This window comes from Mobula hypostoma, chromosome 1 (genome assembly GCF_963921235.1).
Source record: "Mobula hypostoma chromosome 1, sMobHyp1.1, whole genome shotgun sequence".
In the NCBI taxonomy this organism is placed as follows: domain Eukaryota; kingdom Metazoa; phylum Chordata; class Chondrichthyes; order Myliobatiformes; family Myliobatidae; genus Mobula; species Mobula hypostoma.
The window spans coordinates 29,865,147-29,883,889 of record NC_086097.1 but is presented as its reverse complement, the minus strand read 5'-3'; the positions used below and the strand labels follow the sequence as shown (position 1 = coordinate 29,883,889).

Here is an 18,743-nt window from a genome sequence, read left to right as displayed (position 1 = left end):
TCATATTTCATCTTTTCCGTCTGAGTGATTCTTTTGGTTGGTCTCTGTAGGGTTTTAAAAGCTTCCCAATCCCCTGTCTTCCCATTAATTTTTGCTCTGTTGTATGCTCTTTCGCTTTTACATTAGCTTTGGCTTCCCTTGTCAGGCACAGTTGTACTATTTTGCCATTTGAGTATTGTTGATCCCATTGCTCAGATCATCTGGAGCTTGTCTGATATTGGCCTGAGGTGGAATGTCCACTGCTACTAAAATGATCGCAGAAATCTCTCGCGGCAGGTCAAATGGATGGCACTTAACTGTGAGATATTCCAGGTCTGGTGAGCAGAATTGGGGCATTGCTGATACATTTTTGTGCACCAAGAGGAGTTGATCATGAGCAGCACACACCTCCACTTCTGCTCTTGAGAGACTCGACAGTCCTATCCCGACCGTGTGTAGTGAACCCGTCAATCTGAATCGCTGCAAACGGGTTGAGGAACCATGAACTAAAAGACATGGGTTTAAGGTGAGAGGGGAAAGTTTTAATAGGAGCTTGAGGAATGAATGGTTGTTGTTTTGGCACAAAACCTTCCATCAAGACTGGAAAGGCAGTGGGAAGAAGCCAGAATGAGTCGGTGGGGGGAGGGTGAGGAATACAAGCTGGCAGGTCATAGGTGAGACCAGTTGAGGGAGGGTGGGGAATGGAACATGAAGTAAGAAGCTATAAGATAGGTGGAACAGGTAAAAGGGCTGAAGAAGGCAGCACAAGGTGGGGGTGGAGACAAGCTCCTAGAATGGACACGTGGCTGTGGTAGGGAATCTGGGTGAGCACATGATCAGAGAGTCGGAGAACAGCGGAGATCACAGACGGTGAGCAGACCGTTGGGCGTATAATTGGATAGGAAAGGTTTAGAGGGATCTGAGCCAAATGCTGGTAAATGGGACTAGCTTAGATGGGCATCTTGGTCAGCACGGACAAGTGGGCCAAAGAGCCTGTTTCCACACTGTATGACTCAACAACTGTATTGCCATGCTTAGGAGGCATTGAAACAGGTATTTAAATAGGCAAAGCATTGAAGTTGCTGTTATAATACAGGAAAGGTGCAGGTCATTTCTTTGCTGCTGCTTGAGTGTGGGAGGAGTGGGGGGATTTGGGGTTCCATCATTTTAACTGTCACTCATTCTTTAGGGCACTCTTTTGTTTTTGTGAACGTCTGTGAAGAACAAGAATTTCAGGATGTACACGTTTCAGTAGGTACATTTAATGTCAGAGAAATATATACAATATACGTTTGTACATCCTGAAATTCTTTTTCGTCACAAATTTATATTGCATACATTTCTCTGATATTAAATGGAACTATTGAATTATTGAATAGTGTAAGGCAACATGCTCTTGGCAGGCCTCTATAATAAAGTCATAGTTTTGGTAACCATAGGGTGATGGCTAGGAAGGATTTGCTTTTTGGAAAGGCTTCTAAGACATTCCGACACTCACTGTAACATGTGTAAAGGCCCAGGTCCCACATCCCAGTGACCTGTCACTGAGGTGAAGGTAACACAGAGACAAAGTGGGTAGGGCCACTGCCTCACAGCTCTGGCAACCCCGGTTCAATCCCGAGCCCTCCCTGCGATGGTGTGGGTGTCCCCTGGGTGCTCGAGTTTTCTTCCACATGCAGAAAATATGTAGGTTGCCAAGTAAATGGCCACTGTGAACTGATGTAAAAGGGGTGTTTGCAGGGATGTGGAAAATTTAGCAGGGAAGTGGAATTGCTCTGAGGACCAGTATAGACTCAATGGGCCAAATGGCTTCTTGCTCTATCATTAGAAAATAAGGAAAATATATGGAATGGGTAAGCCTTTTGAGTCCCCATAGGTTTTTAGCCATGTCAATGCAAATTGTGTTCCCTCAGTGTAACAGACATACAGACACTAGTCTTTTTACCTATGACACGATGGACACACGATTGAAAGCCAGAGTCTGTCAGCCATTTGCAAACTTCTTCTGTCGACATCTTCTCCAGTGACACAGACGTTCCTGACAGGTGAGTTTCCTGAAAGAGGTGTTTGAACAATGAGAAATGATGAGAGTTGGAAAACTAGTATTTGGTAAATTTGCTTATTGTTGTCACACATACCAACGTACAGCAAGAAACCTGTCCTGCATACCATCCATACAGTGAGAAACCTGTCCTGCATACCATCCATGCAGTGAGAAACCTGTCCTGCATACCATCCATGCAGTGAGAAACCTGTCCTGCATACCATCCATACAGTGAGAAACCTGTCCTGTGTACCATCCATACAGTGAGAAACCTGTCCTGCATACCATCCATACAGAGAAACCTGTCCTGCATACCATCTGTACAGTGAGAAACCTGTCCTGCATACCATCCGTACAGTGAGAAACCTGTCCTGCATACCATCCGTACAGTGAGAAACCTGTCCTGCATACCATCCACACAGTGAGAAACCTGTCCTGCGTACCATCCAAACAGTGAGAAACCTGTCCTGCATACCACCCGTACAGTGAGAAACCTGTCCTGCATACCATCTGTACAGTGAGAAACCTGTCCTGCATACCATCCATAGTGAGAAACCTGTCCTGCATACCACCCGTACAGTGAGAAACCTGTCCTGCATACCATCCATACAGTGAGAAACCTGTCCTGCATACCATCCATACAGTGAGAAACCTGTCCTGCATACCATCCGTCCAGTGAGAAACCTGTCCTGCGTACCATCCATACAGTGAGAAACCTGTCCTGCATACCATCCATACAGTGAGAAACCTGTCCTGCGTACCATCCGTACAGTGAGAAACCTGTCCTGCATACCGTCCGTACAGTGAGAAACCTGTCCTGCATAGCATCTATAGTGAGAAACCTGTCCTGCATACCATCCATAGTGAGAAACCTGTCCTGCATACCTCCCGTACAGTGAGAAACCTGTCCTGTATACCATCTGTACAGTGAGAAACCTGTCCTGCATACCACCCGTACAGTGAGAAACCTGTCCTGCATACCACCCGTACAGTGAGAAACCTGTCCTGCATACCACCCGTACAGTGAGAAACCTGTCCTGCATACCATCCGTACAGTGAGAAACCTGTCCTGCATACCATCTGTACAGTGAGAAACCTGTCCTGCATACCATCTGTACATATCACTTCAAAGAAGTAAAAACAATAATAGAATGCAGAATAAAGTGTTACAGCTACAGAGAAAGTGCAAAATGACAAAAGTTATAAGGTCATAACGAGATAATTGTGAGGGTAAGAGTCTATCTTACTATATTACGAGGATAATAATAAACCTAATAACATTAGATAAATGTTATCAACAGCTTATTAACAGTGGGTTGGAAACTGTCCTTCAGCCTGATAGTACGTGCTTTCAGACTTTTGTATCTTCTGCCTGGTGGGAGAAGACAAAATGTCTGGGCTGGATGGGGATTTGATTATGCTGGCAGTTTATCGAGGCAGTGAATGATATAGATCATGTACTGTATATTTAGATGAAAATATAGCCAGTTTCATTAATAGGTCTACAGCCAACATAAAATTGAGGGTAACTGTGGGAAGCTGAGGAAGTTGTTAGAGTATACAGAGCAGTTGGGCAGAGAATTGGCAGACGGAGTTCAATGCAAACACGTGAGTGATGAGCTGATGCACTTTGGGAGGTCAAATGCAAGAGGAAAGTATAGGGTAAATGAGCACTGATGTACAGAGGTATCTCGGGGTACAAGTCCCTAGTTTGCTGAAAGTGGCAACACAAATCCAGAGGGTGGTAAAGGGTGGCACATTAGTATAGTGACTAGCACATGGCTTTTGCAGCGCCAATGTAAGATCAGGGTTCAATTCCCGTTGCTGTCTGTGAGGAGTTTGCACCTTCTTCCTGTGACTGTGGGTCTCCTCCGGGTGCGCTGACACTCCTCCCACACTCCGTACAGGTTAGAGTTAATGGGCTGTAGGCGTAATGGCACCAGGGGCATGGGCCCCCAGTATATCCCTGCCAATTTGATTTGACACAAACGACATAGTTCGCTGGAAGCTTTGTATAGGTATACAACATACTTGCCTTCATTGGTCAGGGTGTTGAGTATAAAAGCCACCAACATCCAGGCAGAATACGCCTCATCTACAACCACCCTCTGCTATCTACAGGCAAGGCAAGTCTGAATACGCACAGCCAAGCTTCCCTGAATCTCATGCCTCCTGACTTTCTGAATGAGTCTACCATGGGGAACCTTGTTGAATACCTTACTAAAATCCATGTACACCACATCTACTGCTCTACCTTCATCAAACTGTTTTGTTACTACTTGAAAGGATTTAGTCTAGAATCACTGTAATTCGGAGCAAAAGGAAACAAAGTGCTGGAGGCAGAGTGATGCCCTGACACCCTGGAGCACAGTCTTGGCCCGAAGGTTAACCATCCCGTTAACTCCACAGATGCTGCCTGACTCGGCAAGTTAAAAATCTTTTTTAAAGGTTAGTTTTATTTGCCACATGTACATTAAAATAGTTTGCTTGCATCAGCAACCAACATAGTTCAAGGATGTGCTGGGGGCAGCCTGCAAGTGTCACCATGTTTCCAGCACCATCACAGCATGCCCACAACTCACAAGCCCTAACCCGTACACCCTTGGAATTTGGGAGGAAGCTGGAGCACCCGGAGGAAACCCACACGGTCATGGGCTACAGTGCTGCCCCAAACAGCTGACACAACTACATCGGGCCAAGGAGTCTTCCGCTATACAATCCTTCAAAGGATAATTGCCATGGAACATTTACTGTAGGTTTGGAATATCCTGTCACATTGAATTCCCTACGACTGCTTTAGCACAGTCCAGGCCTCAAGTTTGTCACCTTATCTGCTCCAGCTCTGGCATGTGCTTTGACCAGTTGCTGACTTGACAAGCCTTCTCCAACATCCAGACTCTCATTGCCTGTGAGATAAAGATGTTAAAAAATTCACAAAGGTTATTTTGCAGTTTAAGGTCACAGACCTAATACACATGTGCATAAATGTCACTAAATGTGAAAGGCATTTTCCTCTAATTGCAAATTGAATGTCTCCAAACAACTTCTCTGAATTAGGACATCCTCACTGGGAAATCTGCTGATCTTTAAATCTTTATTAGGTGCCATGATGGTGTAATGGTTAGCGGACCCCATTACAGCTTGAGGCATCAAAAACCCAGCGTCCTGTGTAAGGAGTCTCTGTACGTCCTCCCCGTGGAATGTCTGAGTTTTCTCCAGGTCCTCCAGTTTCCTCCCAAAAACCAAAGACGTACTGGGTAGGTTAACTGGTCATTGTGTGATTAGGTTGTGGGGTTGTGCAGCACGAAGGCCCAGAAGGGCCTATTCCCGATTGTATCTTCAACTAAAAATAAATAAATAAATCTCTTCAAATTTTGGCTGGCAATCTTGGTCAGCATAGAGCAGTTGGACTGAAGATTCCATTAGTATGTTGTATGACCACGGCCAGCTGAAAGCGCACAGCTCATAAATCCAAAAATCAGTGAAATGTCACAGCCCACAATGAACAGGGCATGCAAGGGAGGAAGCAGGGAAGCGGCTCCTCACGTGAAATGTCAAGATTAGATTAGATTATCTACATTTGTCACATGGACATTGAAGCAAACAGTGTGTGTGTCAATGACCAACACAGTCAGAGGATGTGCCCACAAGTGTTGCCATGCTTCTGGCACCAACATAGGATGCCCACAACTTACCAACACCAATCCGTACATCTTTGAAACGTGAGAGGAAACTGGAGCATCAGAGAAAACACACATGGTCTTTGGAAGAAAGTACAAACTCCTCACAGACAGTGGCTGGAACTGATCCCAGACAGGTGATTGCTGGTGCTGAGAAGTGTTGCACTAAACACTATGCTACCACAGTGAGAATTCCCCCCTGCCCCCACCCCATAATGCAACTGAGATGCCAATTTGACTGGAAAGGATGAACTGGGTAGATCTTGGGGAGAAATAGTTTTGAAAAATTCCCAATCATTGGAAGAGACACAGATCAGCAAAAATCTATTTAAATAACAGAACAGACTTGAAGGGCTGAATGGCCTACTTCCCCAATGTCGGCTGCTGTGATGAGTGTTGACTCTCTCCTCTTCCTGCCACACGCCCCCATATCTTACACCCACTACCCTGACGCACTGGTTAAATTTACAGAGTGATACAATTTGACCTAGAAATGGAGCTCTTGCCTTTCTGTTTGGGAAAACATGATTTTAAGAGCTGCAAAATGGTACTGAATTTTTGGGCATTATTTTATGACAAACATAGTTCTTTTCATACTTTTCTTTCTGCTTGGAAGAGGACGATTCAGCCTATCGAGTCTGTTGGCTCTTATCAGTTCCGACACCCACTGTAAACTATTCCCTCCACACATTCCCATCAATTCAACCCCAGATTCTACCCTTCAGCTATACACCTGGGGGAGGGGTGGGGCAATTAAGTTACTGACCCACATGTCCTTGGGATGTGAGAGGAAACTGGAGGATCTGGGCAGAACTCTTTAATAGACACATGCATGAAGGGAAAATGGAAGGAAGGTTTAGATTGAAGGTGGAGTAGGTTATAAAGTCAGCGTGACATCGTGGGCCAATGGACCTGTACTGTTCTATGTCCCTGAATCCCGATGATGCACTGGTCACATTAAAGCTTACCTTTAGTATTATTAATAGGAAGAGTTTCTCATCTCCCTTGAGATGTGTTGAGTCCTGATTGCCTCATTATAGGAAGAATATTGAAGCTTTAGAAAGGGTACAAAGATTTATAGAAAACTGCCTGGATTAGAGATCGTGTCTTTTGAAGGGTGAGTGAGCTAGGTGTTTTCTCTTTGGAGTGCAGGAGGATGAGAGATGACTTGACAGAGGTGTACAAGATGATAAGAGGCATTAATCGAGTGGATAGCCAGAGACTTTTTCCAAGGGCAGAAATGGCTAATACGAAAGGCATAATTGTAAGCTGATTGTTGGAAAGTATGGGGGGGGGGGATGTCAGAGGCAAGTTGTTTTGCTTAGAGTTGTAAGTACACAGAACACGCTTCCAGGGGCAGTGGTAGAGGCAGACACATTAAGGGCATTTAAGAGATGTAGACGGGCACATGGATGAAAGATCTGTACTGGGTCCAATGTTGTTTGTAATATATATTAATGATCTGGATGATGGGGTGGTAAATTGGATTAGTAAGTATACAGATGATACTAAGATAGGTGATGTTGTGAATGATGAGGTAGGTCTTCAAAACTTGCAGAGGGATTTAGGACAGTTAGAAGAGTGGGCTGAAAGATGGCAGATGGAGTTTAATGCTAAAAATGTGAGGTGCTACATTTTGATAGAACTAATCAAAATAGGACATACATGGTAAATGGTAGGGCATTAAAGAATGCTTTAGAACAGACGGATCTAGGAATAATGGTGCATAGTTCCCTAAAGATGGAATCTCATATGGATAGGATGGTGAAGAAAGCTTTTGGTTTGCTGGCCTTTATTAATCACAGCATTGAGTATAGGAATTGGGATGTAATGTTGAATTTGTATAAGGCATTGGTAAGGCCAAATCTGGAGCATTGTGTACAGTTCTGGTCACTGAGTTATAGGAAAGATGTCAATAAAATTGAGAGAGTATGGAGGAGGTTTACTAAAATGTTGGCTGGGTTTCACCTCCTAAGTTACAGAGAAAGGTTGAACAAGTTAGGTCTTTATTCTTTGGAGCGTAGAAGGTTGAGAGGGGACTTGATAGAGGTGTTTAAAATTACGAGGGGGATTGATAGAGTTGACGTAGTTAGACTTTTTCCAGAGTGGGGAAGATTCAAACAAGAGGACATGAGTTGAGAATTAGAGGACAAAAGTTTAGGGGTAACATGAGGGGGAACTTCTTTACTCAGAGAGTGGTAGCTGTGTGGAACGAACTTCCAGCAGAAGTGGTTGAGGCAGGTTCTATGTTGTTGTTTAAAGTTAAATTGGATAGATATACGGACAGGAAAGGAATGGAGGGTTATGGGCTGAGTGCAGGTTGGTGGGACTAGGATAGGGTAAGAGTTCAGTACGGACTAGAAGGGCCGAGATGGCCTGTTTCCGTGCTGTAATTGTTATATGGTTATACAGTTATATGACAGAGAAATAGGGGCTGTGTGTGAGGGAAGCATTAGACTGATCGCAAAGTGGGTTAAAAGTCATGGGCTGATAGGCCTGGACTATGCTGCATGATTCTCTATTCACCGAGCTGAAACCCCACAGAGAAAACATGCAAACTCCTCACAGACAGCGCCAAAGGTCAGGATCAAACCCAGATCTCTATAGCTGCTGTGTCACTTCTCTCACAAGCACCTCCAGCTCATTCTGGACCTCAGGTCAACAACAGTGCCTGCAAATTATTTGCCTGTAGGGATACCTCTCGTCTGTCCAGGACAATAGTGTTAGTGCAAATGAAATCTGGAAGGGCTGGAAAAGGAGCTGGTAATTTCACTCCCAGCCATGCGGAATTGCAAGGTGTCCTTCACGCACGGACTGAAAATGAAAATTTACAAATGGCAGGGGCTGGAAATCTCAAACAAAGTCAGCTAATGTCAGAAATACTCAACAAGGCAGGCAGTATCTCTGGACAGAGAGAAACAGCTGACATTTAGGGTTGCATGCACAAAATGGTAGAGGAATTCTGCATTTACGGAGGGGAATAAACTGTTAACATTTCGGACCAAGACCCCTCACCAGGACCTGCGTGACCTGCTGAGTTCCTCCAGCATTTTGTGCTTGCTGCTCAAGATTTCCAGTATCTGCAGAATCTCTTGTGCTTATGACACATCAATCTGACAGAAACGAAGTTAATTATAGGTTGCAGGGAAATAACGTGCAATGCAGAATGTAGGGGATGTCCGAGTTGCAATCAAAATACAATGGTATATACAGTGGTGCGATCAGTCTTGAGCTGCAGCCTCACAGCTCCAGAGACTGGGCTTTGATCAAGGGCTGTTTGTATGAACTTTACAAGTTCTCATGAATTGAGGCAGGTAGATTAACAATATTTAAAAGGTATTGGGACCGGTATATGGATTGAAAAGGTCCAGTGGGATACAGACCAAATGCTGTCATAGAATTATACAGGATTGAAACAGGACCTTCGGCCCAACTAGCTTATGCCAACCATAGATAGGATCAGCTTGGTCAGCATGGAGCAGATGGGCCGAATGTCCTGTTTACGTGCTCTATGACCCAGTGGAACCCATAGTCATCCTCTGCCCACAAGCCTGGCTCTTCTCTTAGACGTACCGAGTGCCAGTATCCGCCCGCCGCTGCCCTGCGGGCTGGATATCCTCGGGGACATCTCGGCCCCTCCAGGGATCCGGACCGCCTCTCCCAGACCGCTCACTCCTTGCCGGGGCTCTGTCCTCTTCTGTCCGGCGGTGACCACCGCATCCTGAAGCCCAGCGCCCCGCTCCGGAACCACGTTCCCGCTTGCCCAACCCTGGGCAGGCGATGCTCGACTGCCAGGCCTGCGGGTCCCGGTCTCGACATCAGCTCGTACCGTGTCGGCCCGGGCAGTGGCATCTACCGGTTCAGTGTCGGTCCCGTTACCGGCCGTGGCGTCACCGCGCCCCACTCGCCGCTGCGGCGGGGCCGGGCTGGTTTCACCTGCCGGTTGCCCCGGAGACCCGCAGGGGCCGCCCGGCAGTGGTTGCCTCGGGGACCGGTCGCTGTCACGCGCTGGATGCCCCGGAGATGGAACACAACCACGATCGGGTTGCCCCGGAGATCGGCTACAACCAGTCATGCGACCCAGCGGTGGTTGCCCCGGAGATGGAACACAACCACGATCGGGTTGCCCCGGAGATCGGCTACAACCAGTCATGCGACCCAGCGGTGGTTGCCCCGGGGATCGACGGCTGCCAGTCACGCGGCCTGGCGCCGGGCGGGAATCCAACCTCCTGTCGCCCACTGTGACGGTGATGCCGGCCTGGCCCCGTCCGCCGGACTCCCACCCACTACCCTCGGGGCTCCCGCGCCGGCTGTGCCCGCAGTCCCCCGGTCGCTCGCAGCTGCAGTAGCGGATGGTCTGCACGTAGCTGTTGAGGCCGTTGCGTGGGCCCGGTTCCCCCGCCTGGCCTGAGGAGGAGAAGCAGCTCGAGGTGGAGGAGGCACAGGACGGCAGCCTCTCGGCCCGGCGGTACCGGTGGTAGAGGTCGTGGAAAGACGGCGGGTCCTCGGCGGGGCCGCACTGCCCGGCGGCCGGCTGCGCGCACAGCCACTCGATGACATAAGAGGCGGAGGAGCTCTCCATGGTGGGGGGCAGCAGAAGGAGTTGGCTGTCCGCCCCAGCCGATGGGTCCTGCTGCTTCCTCCTCGTCATCTTCTCTTCCCCTTCGCTCTTGGTAGCCTTGGCTTCCAGCATACGGTCCCCTGCGGGAGGCTGGCCGGCTCTCTGATCCCCCTCTCGGGACGCTGAGGCGTTGGAAGCTGAGGGGCGCAAGAGCAGACATGTCATCTTCAAGCTTACTATCATAACTCTATTTGCCACTTCCCAGCCCAGCTCTGAATCCTATCAATGTCCCCTTGTAATCTACAATACCCTTCCACATTGTCTGCCTCAGCAATCTCTGGGTTCAGTTCCCACTGCTGTCTGTAAGGAGTTTGTACATTCTCCCCCTGACCACATGGGTTTCCTCCGGGTGCTCCAGCTTCCTCCGCGTTCCAAAGGCGTGCGGATTAGTGTCAGTAAGTTGTGGGCATGCTATGTTGCCGCCAAGAAGCACAGTAACACATTAATGTAAACAACTCATTTTACTTAATGTTTCAATATGTTACAAATAAAGCTAATCTAATCTAATCCACAGCTCCAGCAACCTTCCTGCCACCTGTGTAAATGCCTAATGATACCAAAGGTGGCCTCTTCTTATGAATTAGAACTGCCCACAGACATGCAGTCTACATGCTAAGTGTAGTTTTATTATGGAGTCAGAACAGAGGAGATTAACAAGGAAGTTACTTACATAGGGAGACTTAAGTTATAAGAAAAGACTAGATAGGCTCTCTCAGCCCCACATCTTAACTCAATTTTACAGGAGCACCATTGAGAGCATCCTGACAGGTTGCATCTCCATCTGGTATGAGAGCAGCCGAGCTCAGACCAGAAATCCGTACAAAGGACTGGGAGAACGGCCAGGAGTATCATAGGAGTCTCCAGACCATCTATCAGGAACATTTATCAGTATGTGGGGCCCTAAGTGTTATCAAGCATCCCACCTATCCATCCAGCAACCTCTTTGACTTTCTACTGTCGGGCAGGAGCCTCCAATGCATAAAGAAAAGAACAGTCAGGACGGGAGACAACTTCTTCCCTCAGGCTGTTAGGCTTCTGAACTCCCTCCTGCATCACATTTGAAGTGTCACCGGATAATTTGTTCTGTATCTTACAATATTTAATTTATGCCCTTTACTTTGATTATTTCTGCATCATTCATCTGTAGATTTTATTCTTACTTTCCGAAGTTATTATGTGTTATGTGTGTATGTCATGTCTACCACTGTGCTTTACACCATGGTCTGGAGAAATGTCTCGTTTGATGATATACATGTATATAGTTAAATGACAATAAACTTGACTTGATTTGACTTGTCTTACTAATCAAGAACCTATCAACCACTGCTTTAAATATACCCAATGGCTTGGCTTGCACAGCCATCTGTGGCAATGAATTCTACAGATTCACCACTCTGGTTAAAGGAATTCCTCCTCATCTCTGTTCTAAAAGGACATTCCTCTATTATGAGGCTGTGCCATCTGGTCCATAGGCTCTTCCACTATTTGAAACATCCTCTCCACATCCGATCTATTTTGACCTTTCAATATTTGGTAAGTTTCAATGAGATACCCCTCATTTTTCTAAACTCCAGCAAGAACAGGCCCAGAGCCATCAGGCATTCTTCATACATTAACCCTTTCATTCTTGGGATTATTCTTGTAAGCCTCCTCTGGACTCCCATAACCTTTCATCTCAAGTTTTCAAGTTGGAGACCCTTTCCTCACTTATAACAGAGTCCCGAAATATTAACTCTTTTTTTCTCTACAGTCACTGGCTGACCTACTGGATGCTTCCAATATTGATTTATTGCAGGTTTCCTGCATCTGTGCTTCTTTTGTCTTTGGAAAATGGTGGGAGCACCATTGGAGAAGGATTATTTTTTGAAGTTATTGTAGGTTATTCTGCTGAACATTGTGGGGATGCTATATTGCTACCAGAATGTGTGGCAACACTTGTGAACTGCCCCCAACAGATCCTTAGGTTGTGTTGGTTGTTTAATACAAGTAGAACACAGAAGAATGCAGTACAGTAAGAGGCCATTCGAACCAGCTAGAAAGCAAATCAAAAACGCCCTAACTCTAATCCCTCCTACCTACACCATGCCCATATCCCTACATCTTTCTTACATCCATGTGCCTAACTAAATGTCTCTTAAAAGCCTCTAATGTGTTTGCCTCTACCACCCTACCAGGCAGCATATTCCAGGTATCCACAACTGTGAGTAAAAACTTACCCTCTCATCCCCCTTGAACCTACCGCCTCTCACTTTTAATGCATGCCTTCTGGTATTAGACATTTCAACTTGGGAAACAGATACTCTGTCCTCTCTATCTATGCCTCTTATCATAATCTTATAAACCTCTGTCAGATCTCCTCTCAGCCTCCGATACTTCAGAGGAAACAACCCATGTTCATCCAGCCTCTCATGATAGCACATGCCCTTTTAAACCATGCAGCGTCCTGGTAAACCTCTTCTGCACCCTTTCTAGAGCCTCGACATCCTTCTTATAGTGGAACGACCAGAACTGTATGCAATACTCCTGATGTGGCCTACCCAGAGTTTTTTAAAGTTGCAATATAGTCTATTGACTTTTGAGCTCAATGCCTCGATTCATAAAAGCAGGCATTCCATAAGCCTTCATAACCACCGTATCGACCTGTGCAGCCACTTTCAAGGAGCTATGAACTTGGATCCCAAGATCTCTCCGCTCAGCGTTATCTCTGTACTGTCTCCTTACATTTGCCTACCAAAGTGCAACAAACTTATATCCATCTGCCACCTCTCTCATGCCGCATTCTTTGTCAGTCTTCTACACTATCCATAACTCCACCAACCTTGGAACCATCCCACAAACTTACTAACCCATCCACCTACATTTTCATCCAGGTCATTTATATACATTATAAACAGCAGAGGTCCTAGCACAGATCCCTGTGGAACACTATTAATTATAGACCTCCGACTCGAATAAGTCCCTTCAACTACTACCCTCTGTCTTCTATGCACAAGCCAGTTCTGAATCCAAACAGACACTTCACCACGGATCCCCTGCATCTTAATCTTCTGGGTTAGCCTCCCATGAGGTACTTTGTCAAACACTTTACTAAATCCATGTAGACAACATCCACTGCCCTACTCTCATCAATCTCTCTCATCACCTTGTCAGAAAACTCAGTCAAGTTGGTAAGGCACCACTTTCCATTCAGAAAGACATGCTGGTTCTCCCTAATTAGGCCATGGGTATCCAAATGCTCACACATCCTATCCCTTAGAATTTTCTCCAGCAATTTCCCTACAACTGACGTGAGACTCATCGGTCTATGGTTCCCAGGATTTTGCCTTGTTCCCTTCTTAAATAAAGGTACAATCAATCGTCAGTCCTCTGGGACCTCGCCTGTGGCTAGAGAGGATGCAAGATACTGGTCCGGTCATGGGCTCAGCAGTCTTTTCTCTTGCTACCTTCAATAACTTGGGGTAAATCCCATTGGGCCCTGGAGACTTAGCCAGCTTAGTACTCAGTAGGAAGCCCAACACTTCCTCCTCCTTGACCTCTAAATGCCCTAATGTATTTATACACTCAGCACTGACCTCTAAGTGCCCTAACGTATTCATACACTCAGCACTGATCTCTTGGTCCTCCATATCCTTTTCTTTGGTAAATGCTGAAGCAAACTACTCATTAAGTACCTCACCCACATTCTCTGCATCCAAGCAAGTGTTCCCCCCTCTATCCTTGAGTGGTTCCACTCTGTCCCAAGTTATCCTTTTACTCTATTGTATGTATAGAATGCTTTGGGTTTCACCTTAATCCTACTTGCCAAGGACCTTTCATGGTCCTTCCCATCTTTCCTAATTCCCTTCTTTAGTTCTTTTCCAGCTTTTTTATACTCATGTGCTTCATTTGATCCCACCTTCTGGAGCTTTACAAACTTTACCTTTTTCTGGTTGGCTAAATATATCACCTCCCTGGACATCTAAGGTTCTCTTATCTTTCCATCCCTGCCCTTCCTTCCAACAGAATCATACATTGCCTGTACTCTGTGCAATAGATCTTTAAACAGCCTCCACATGTCTGATATGGACTCGCCAGCGACAAGGTGTTCCCAATTAACACTTCTTAGCTCCTTTCCAATGCCCTCGTAATCTGCCCTAGTCCAATTTAAAACTCTCCCACAAGGACCATACCAATCTTTATCTATAGCTATCACTGTTCACCCACTGAAACGTCAGTCATCTGCCAGGCTCATTACCCAACACCAGGTCCAGTACAGCCCCTGCTCTGGTTGGACCAGCCACATATTGATTTAAGAAACCTTCCAGGATACACTTAACATATTCAGCCCCATCTAAACCCCTTACACTAAGAAGGTCTCAGTTTATATTAAGGAAGTCAAAATTCACCGTGACAACAACCCTATTATTTTAACACATTTCTTTAATCTGATTACATATCTGTTCCTCAATGTCCTGCTGGCTATGAGGGGGTCTGTAGTACAATCCCATCAGTGTGATTGCACCCTTCCTGTTCCTGAGTTCCACCCAAATAGACTCAGTGTCTGACCCCTCCATTATCTCAGCTCTGACTGCAGCTGTGATATTGTCCCTGATTAGTAGTGCAACTCCACCCCCTCTTTTACCTCCTCCTCTTTTCCTAAAATTTCAAAACCCTGGTACATTAATCACCCATTCCTGCCCCTCTCTCAACCAAGTTTCAGTAATGGCTACAACATCGAAGTTCTGTGTATTGATCCGTACTCTAAGTTCATCACCTTTACCTATAATACTCCTTGCATTAAAATATACACACTTCAAACTATCTGACTCATCATACCCGTTATTTCAATTTTGCCTTTCAATACTTTCCCTTACATCTACCTTTTGATCTGATCCTTCCCTTACTGACCTGAGGTTCTGGTTCCCAGCCCCCTGCAAAACTCTCCCAAGTAGGATCGGCAAATTTTGCAGCCAGCGTATTGGTTCACCTTCAGTTCAGGTGCAACCCGTCCCTCTTGAACAGGTCACCCCTTCCCCAGAGAAGTTCCAATGGTCCAAGAACTTGAAACCCTGTCCCCTGCACCATCTTCTCAGCCACTCATCCATGCATCCCTACCTGCACTAGCCCGTGGCACAGGGAGTAATCCGGAGATTACAATCTTGGAGGTCCTTCTCTTCTGACCTCTTCCCTAACCCTAAATACTCACTCTGTGGAACATCTTCACCTTTTCTGCCTATGTCATTGGTGCCAATATGCACCATGACCTCTGGCTGTTCCTCCTTCCCCTTGAGAATATCCTGCAGCCACTCCGATGCATCATGGACCCTAGCAACCGGGAGGCAACACAGCATCCTGGTGTCTCTTGTGTGGCATGATGCATTTCATGGTATGTTTCCATGTACATGTGATAAATAAATAAATGAATCTGAATCTGAATAGAATGATGGCTGACCTATGCTGGTCTCAACTCCTCATCTGGCCCTCCTCATTATCTTCAATTCTTTGATCTTTTGAATATTTAACTCTTCTCTACCTTAAGTATATATAATTTCAAAGATTCTTGGCCTCTGTTTTTTAAAGCACAACTTGTTTTATAGTTGTGGCCCCCTATTTGTGACATCTGCACAAGTGAAAAGAGCTCGACATCTAACCTGACGATCTGGGCTATTCGAATAAGCTCACCCTTCAACCTTCTAAACTCCAAGGAATAGACCACTCTACTACCAATCCTGGAATGTAGGCGCCCTTGTGAACCTGAGAAACAGGGAATCAAACTGTGCACAGCATGGAGCTTCACTGAGGTAGTCTTAATGTTGGAGTGGATTCAGAGCTTTCATAAATGCTTTTCTTATGTTCTTTTATCCTCCCACCAACAGGATTGTGATAATGGTCATGACAATCTGTCTGTGTGATTTTGGCAAAGGAATTAATTTTTGCCGGAGAGAGAATAGTTTGCTCCTCTGGAGGCTTCAATGGCTATGGAGGGGCAGATAGCTCTTGGTTCTAATGCAGTAACTGCACAACACTTTTCCAGTCCTCTGAAACCATTCCAGGACCCAGTGATTCCTGAAAGATCATTACTAATCTCTTCAGCCACCTCTTTCAGAATCCTGTGGTGTAGTCCATCTTGCCCAGGTGACTTATCTACCTTCAGACCTTTCAGCATCCCAAGCACCTCCTTCTTAGTAGTGCCAATTACACTCCTTTCTGCCCCTGACACTCTCAAATGTCTGGCCTCCCTCAGTTCTGTTGTGAAGTTCAGTTGAATGGTTCTATAACCCAACATGAGAGACTGACCTGTGGACATTATTGTTAACTGCCCGTCACTCCGTTGTCACTCGGGTGCTTGTTCACACTTAGTTTGATGTTCTCACACACAGCCATTTTGTGTAAATCTCCTCTCTGTGTGACATCGTGGACCTTGGCTATGATGTCACAGAAGATCAACTTTGTGAGGCAATTGAATGTGGCCTTGCTTTCAGAAATTTAAAGTCAGCCAGGTGAAGACAAAGGCTAATGGCTGTGTGTGTTCAAATACTCTTAGAGATTAAAGCCCCTTTAATTGGATCACATTATGAAAATATGTTGTGAAAACTCAGGATGATCTTTCTTGGAGAACCTTAGTCAAACACATAAGAAAAGTTTAGCTTTATTTGTCACATGTACATGAAAACATCGAAACATACCATGATATACATTGTTTATATCAACGACCAACACGGTCTGAATAAGTGCTGGAATTGAGCCCTGATTGCTGATGCTGGTGCTATAAAGCATTACGCTAATCATAATGCTTCACATGATGCACACTGCCCACGCAGGACTCTTCCAGTCCCTTCCCCATAAGGATTTCAGCATTGGGACTTTGTGTCTTCGTTTGCCCAGCCAGAGCCAATTCAGAGAAGCCGATCTGACCCCAACGGCCAAGCCTAGGCCCATGTGGCCCAGGTTAATAAAATGAGTTGGCCTGAGTCGATTGTCAATCTATTTAAATGTTTCTGATAATCGTGTTCACATTATATATTGGCAAATGATAAATTGATTTATTATTGTCACTTGTCCTGAGGTACAGTGAAAAACTTGTTTTGAATATCATTCATTTAGATCATTTCATCACATCAGTGCCTTGAGGACGTACAAGGGAAGCACAATAACAGAATGCAGAATAAAGTGTTACACTTACAGAAAAAATGCAGTGCAGGCAGACAATAAGCTGCAAGGCTACATCGAGGAGATTGTGAGATTATTGTACTAGTGGACTGTTAAGAAGTCCTATAACAGTGGGATAGAAACTGTCCCTGAGCCTGATAGTGCATGCGTGCAGGTTTTTGTAACTTCTGCCTAACTGGAGGCAGAAGAGAGAATGTCCCGAGTACGAGGGATCGTTGATTACACTGTCTGCATTATTGAGGCAATGAGATGTGTAGGCAGAGTCCATTGATGCCACTCAGTACAGTAATCTGGAGGTATGGTGACCAGGCACAGTACCATTGCAGTTTGCATAATGCTTTTCAGTGCCAGTGATCAGGGTTCACTTCCCACTGCTGTCTGTCAGGAGCTTGTACGTTCTCCCCATGACCGCGTGGGTTTCCTCCAGGTGCTCCGGTTCCCTCCCACGGTCCAAAGACTTACGGGTTAGGGTTAGTAAGTCATGGGCATGCTATATTGACGCCAGAAGTTCAAGTTTAAGTTTAATTTGGTGGGAGTGCTGATGCTTTCTGCTAGAATAAGTGGGTTGATGCTCCTTGTGCGTGGGAGGGGGAGGCAGGGAGCTCTGGGGTTTTTAAGATTTTTTCTGTCGTTCATTCTTTGGTGTTTTTCTTCTGTTTCATGGATGTCTGCAGAGAGCAAGAACTTCAGGTTGTATATTGTATACATTCTCTGATATTAAATGGAAGCATTGAACCATTAAACCATAGAACCATTCAGTTATCACTCAACCATACTCATGTGTACAGCTAAACAAAGCAGCATTCCTACAGGGCCAAGGTGTGAAACATAGTTTGTACACTTACACAGCACACGGCACATATTGTTACGAAAGCACTTACACTCACAAAATAATATTAGCACAGGTCTCTGATTGACATAGCCTGAAGATTGATGGTGCATGGGATATTGTCCTGGAGCCATGTTTCTGTAAAAAAAAAAGCACACAGCAGTTTCTCATCTTACACCGGTTTCAGGCAATCCAACTAGTCTTCCAGGGAACAAACACAGGAGAGCAGCACCAACTGGAGTGCCGGCCTACAAGGGCCTGCCCCCAACCCAGCATGGATTCCAACTCTCTTCTCTCCCACACCATCTCCGGCACCTCCTCCCCTGGGTGGCTGTAACAGGCAACACTGGGGCATGAGGGCCTGGTCCATGCAACAAATGATTCCACGCAGCCACCACCCCCCCCCCCACCGTCAGTCTTGCCAATGAACCAGTGAACAGG

At 45.8% G+C, this 18,743-nt stretch overlaps 1 protein-coding gene across 3 annotated transcripts in view; it reads right to left on the bottom strand.

Moving 5' to 3' along the window:
- Positions 1-9,895, bottom strand: part of LOC134352238 (uncharacterized) — a 103,548-nt gene extending 93,653 nt beyond the window's left edge. For all 3 annotated transcript variants that reach the window (XM_063059556.1, XM_063059615.1, XM_063059691.1), the window contains exons 1-3: positions 9,277-9,895; positions 4,850-4,929; positions 1,925-2,033 (exon numbers count right to left, since the gene is read on the bottom strand). In XM_063059556.1, coding sequence (XP_062915626.1) covers positions 1,925-2,033; positions 4,850-4,929; positions 9,277-9,856 — 769 coding nt within the window. In that variant the 5' untranslated portion in view covers positions 9,857-9,895. The remainder of the gene's footprint in view (positions 1-1,924; positions 2,034-4,849; positions 4,930-9,276) is intronic.
- Between the last annotated feature and the right edge of the window lie 8,848 nt (positions 9,896-18,743).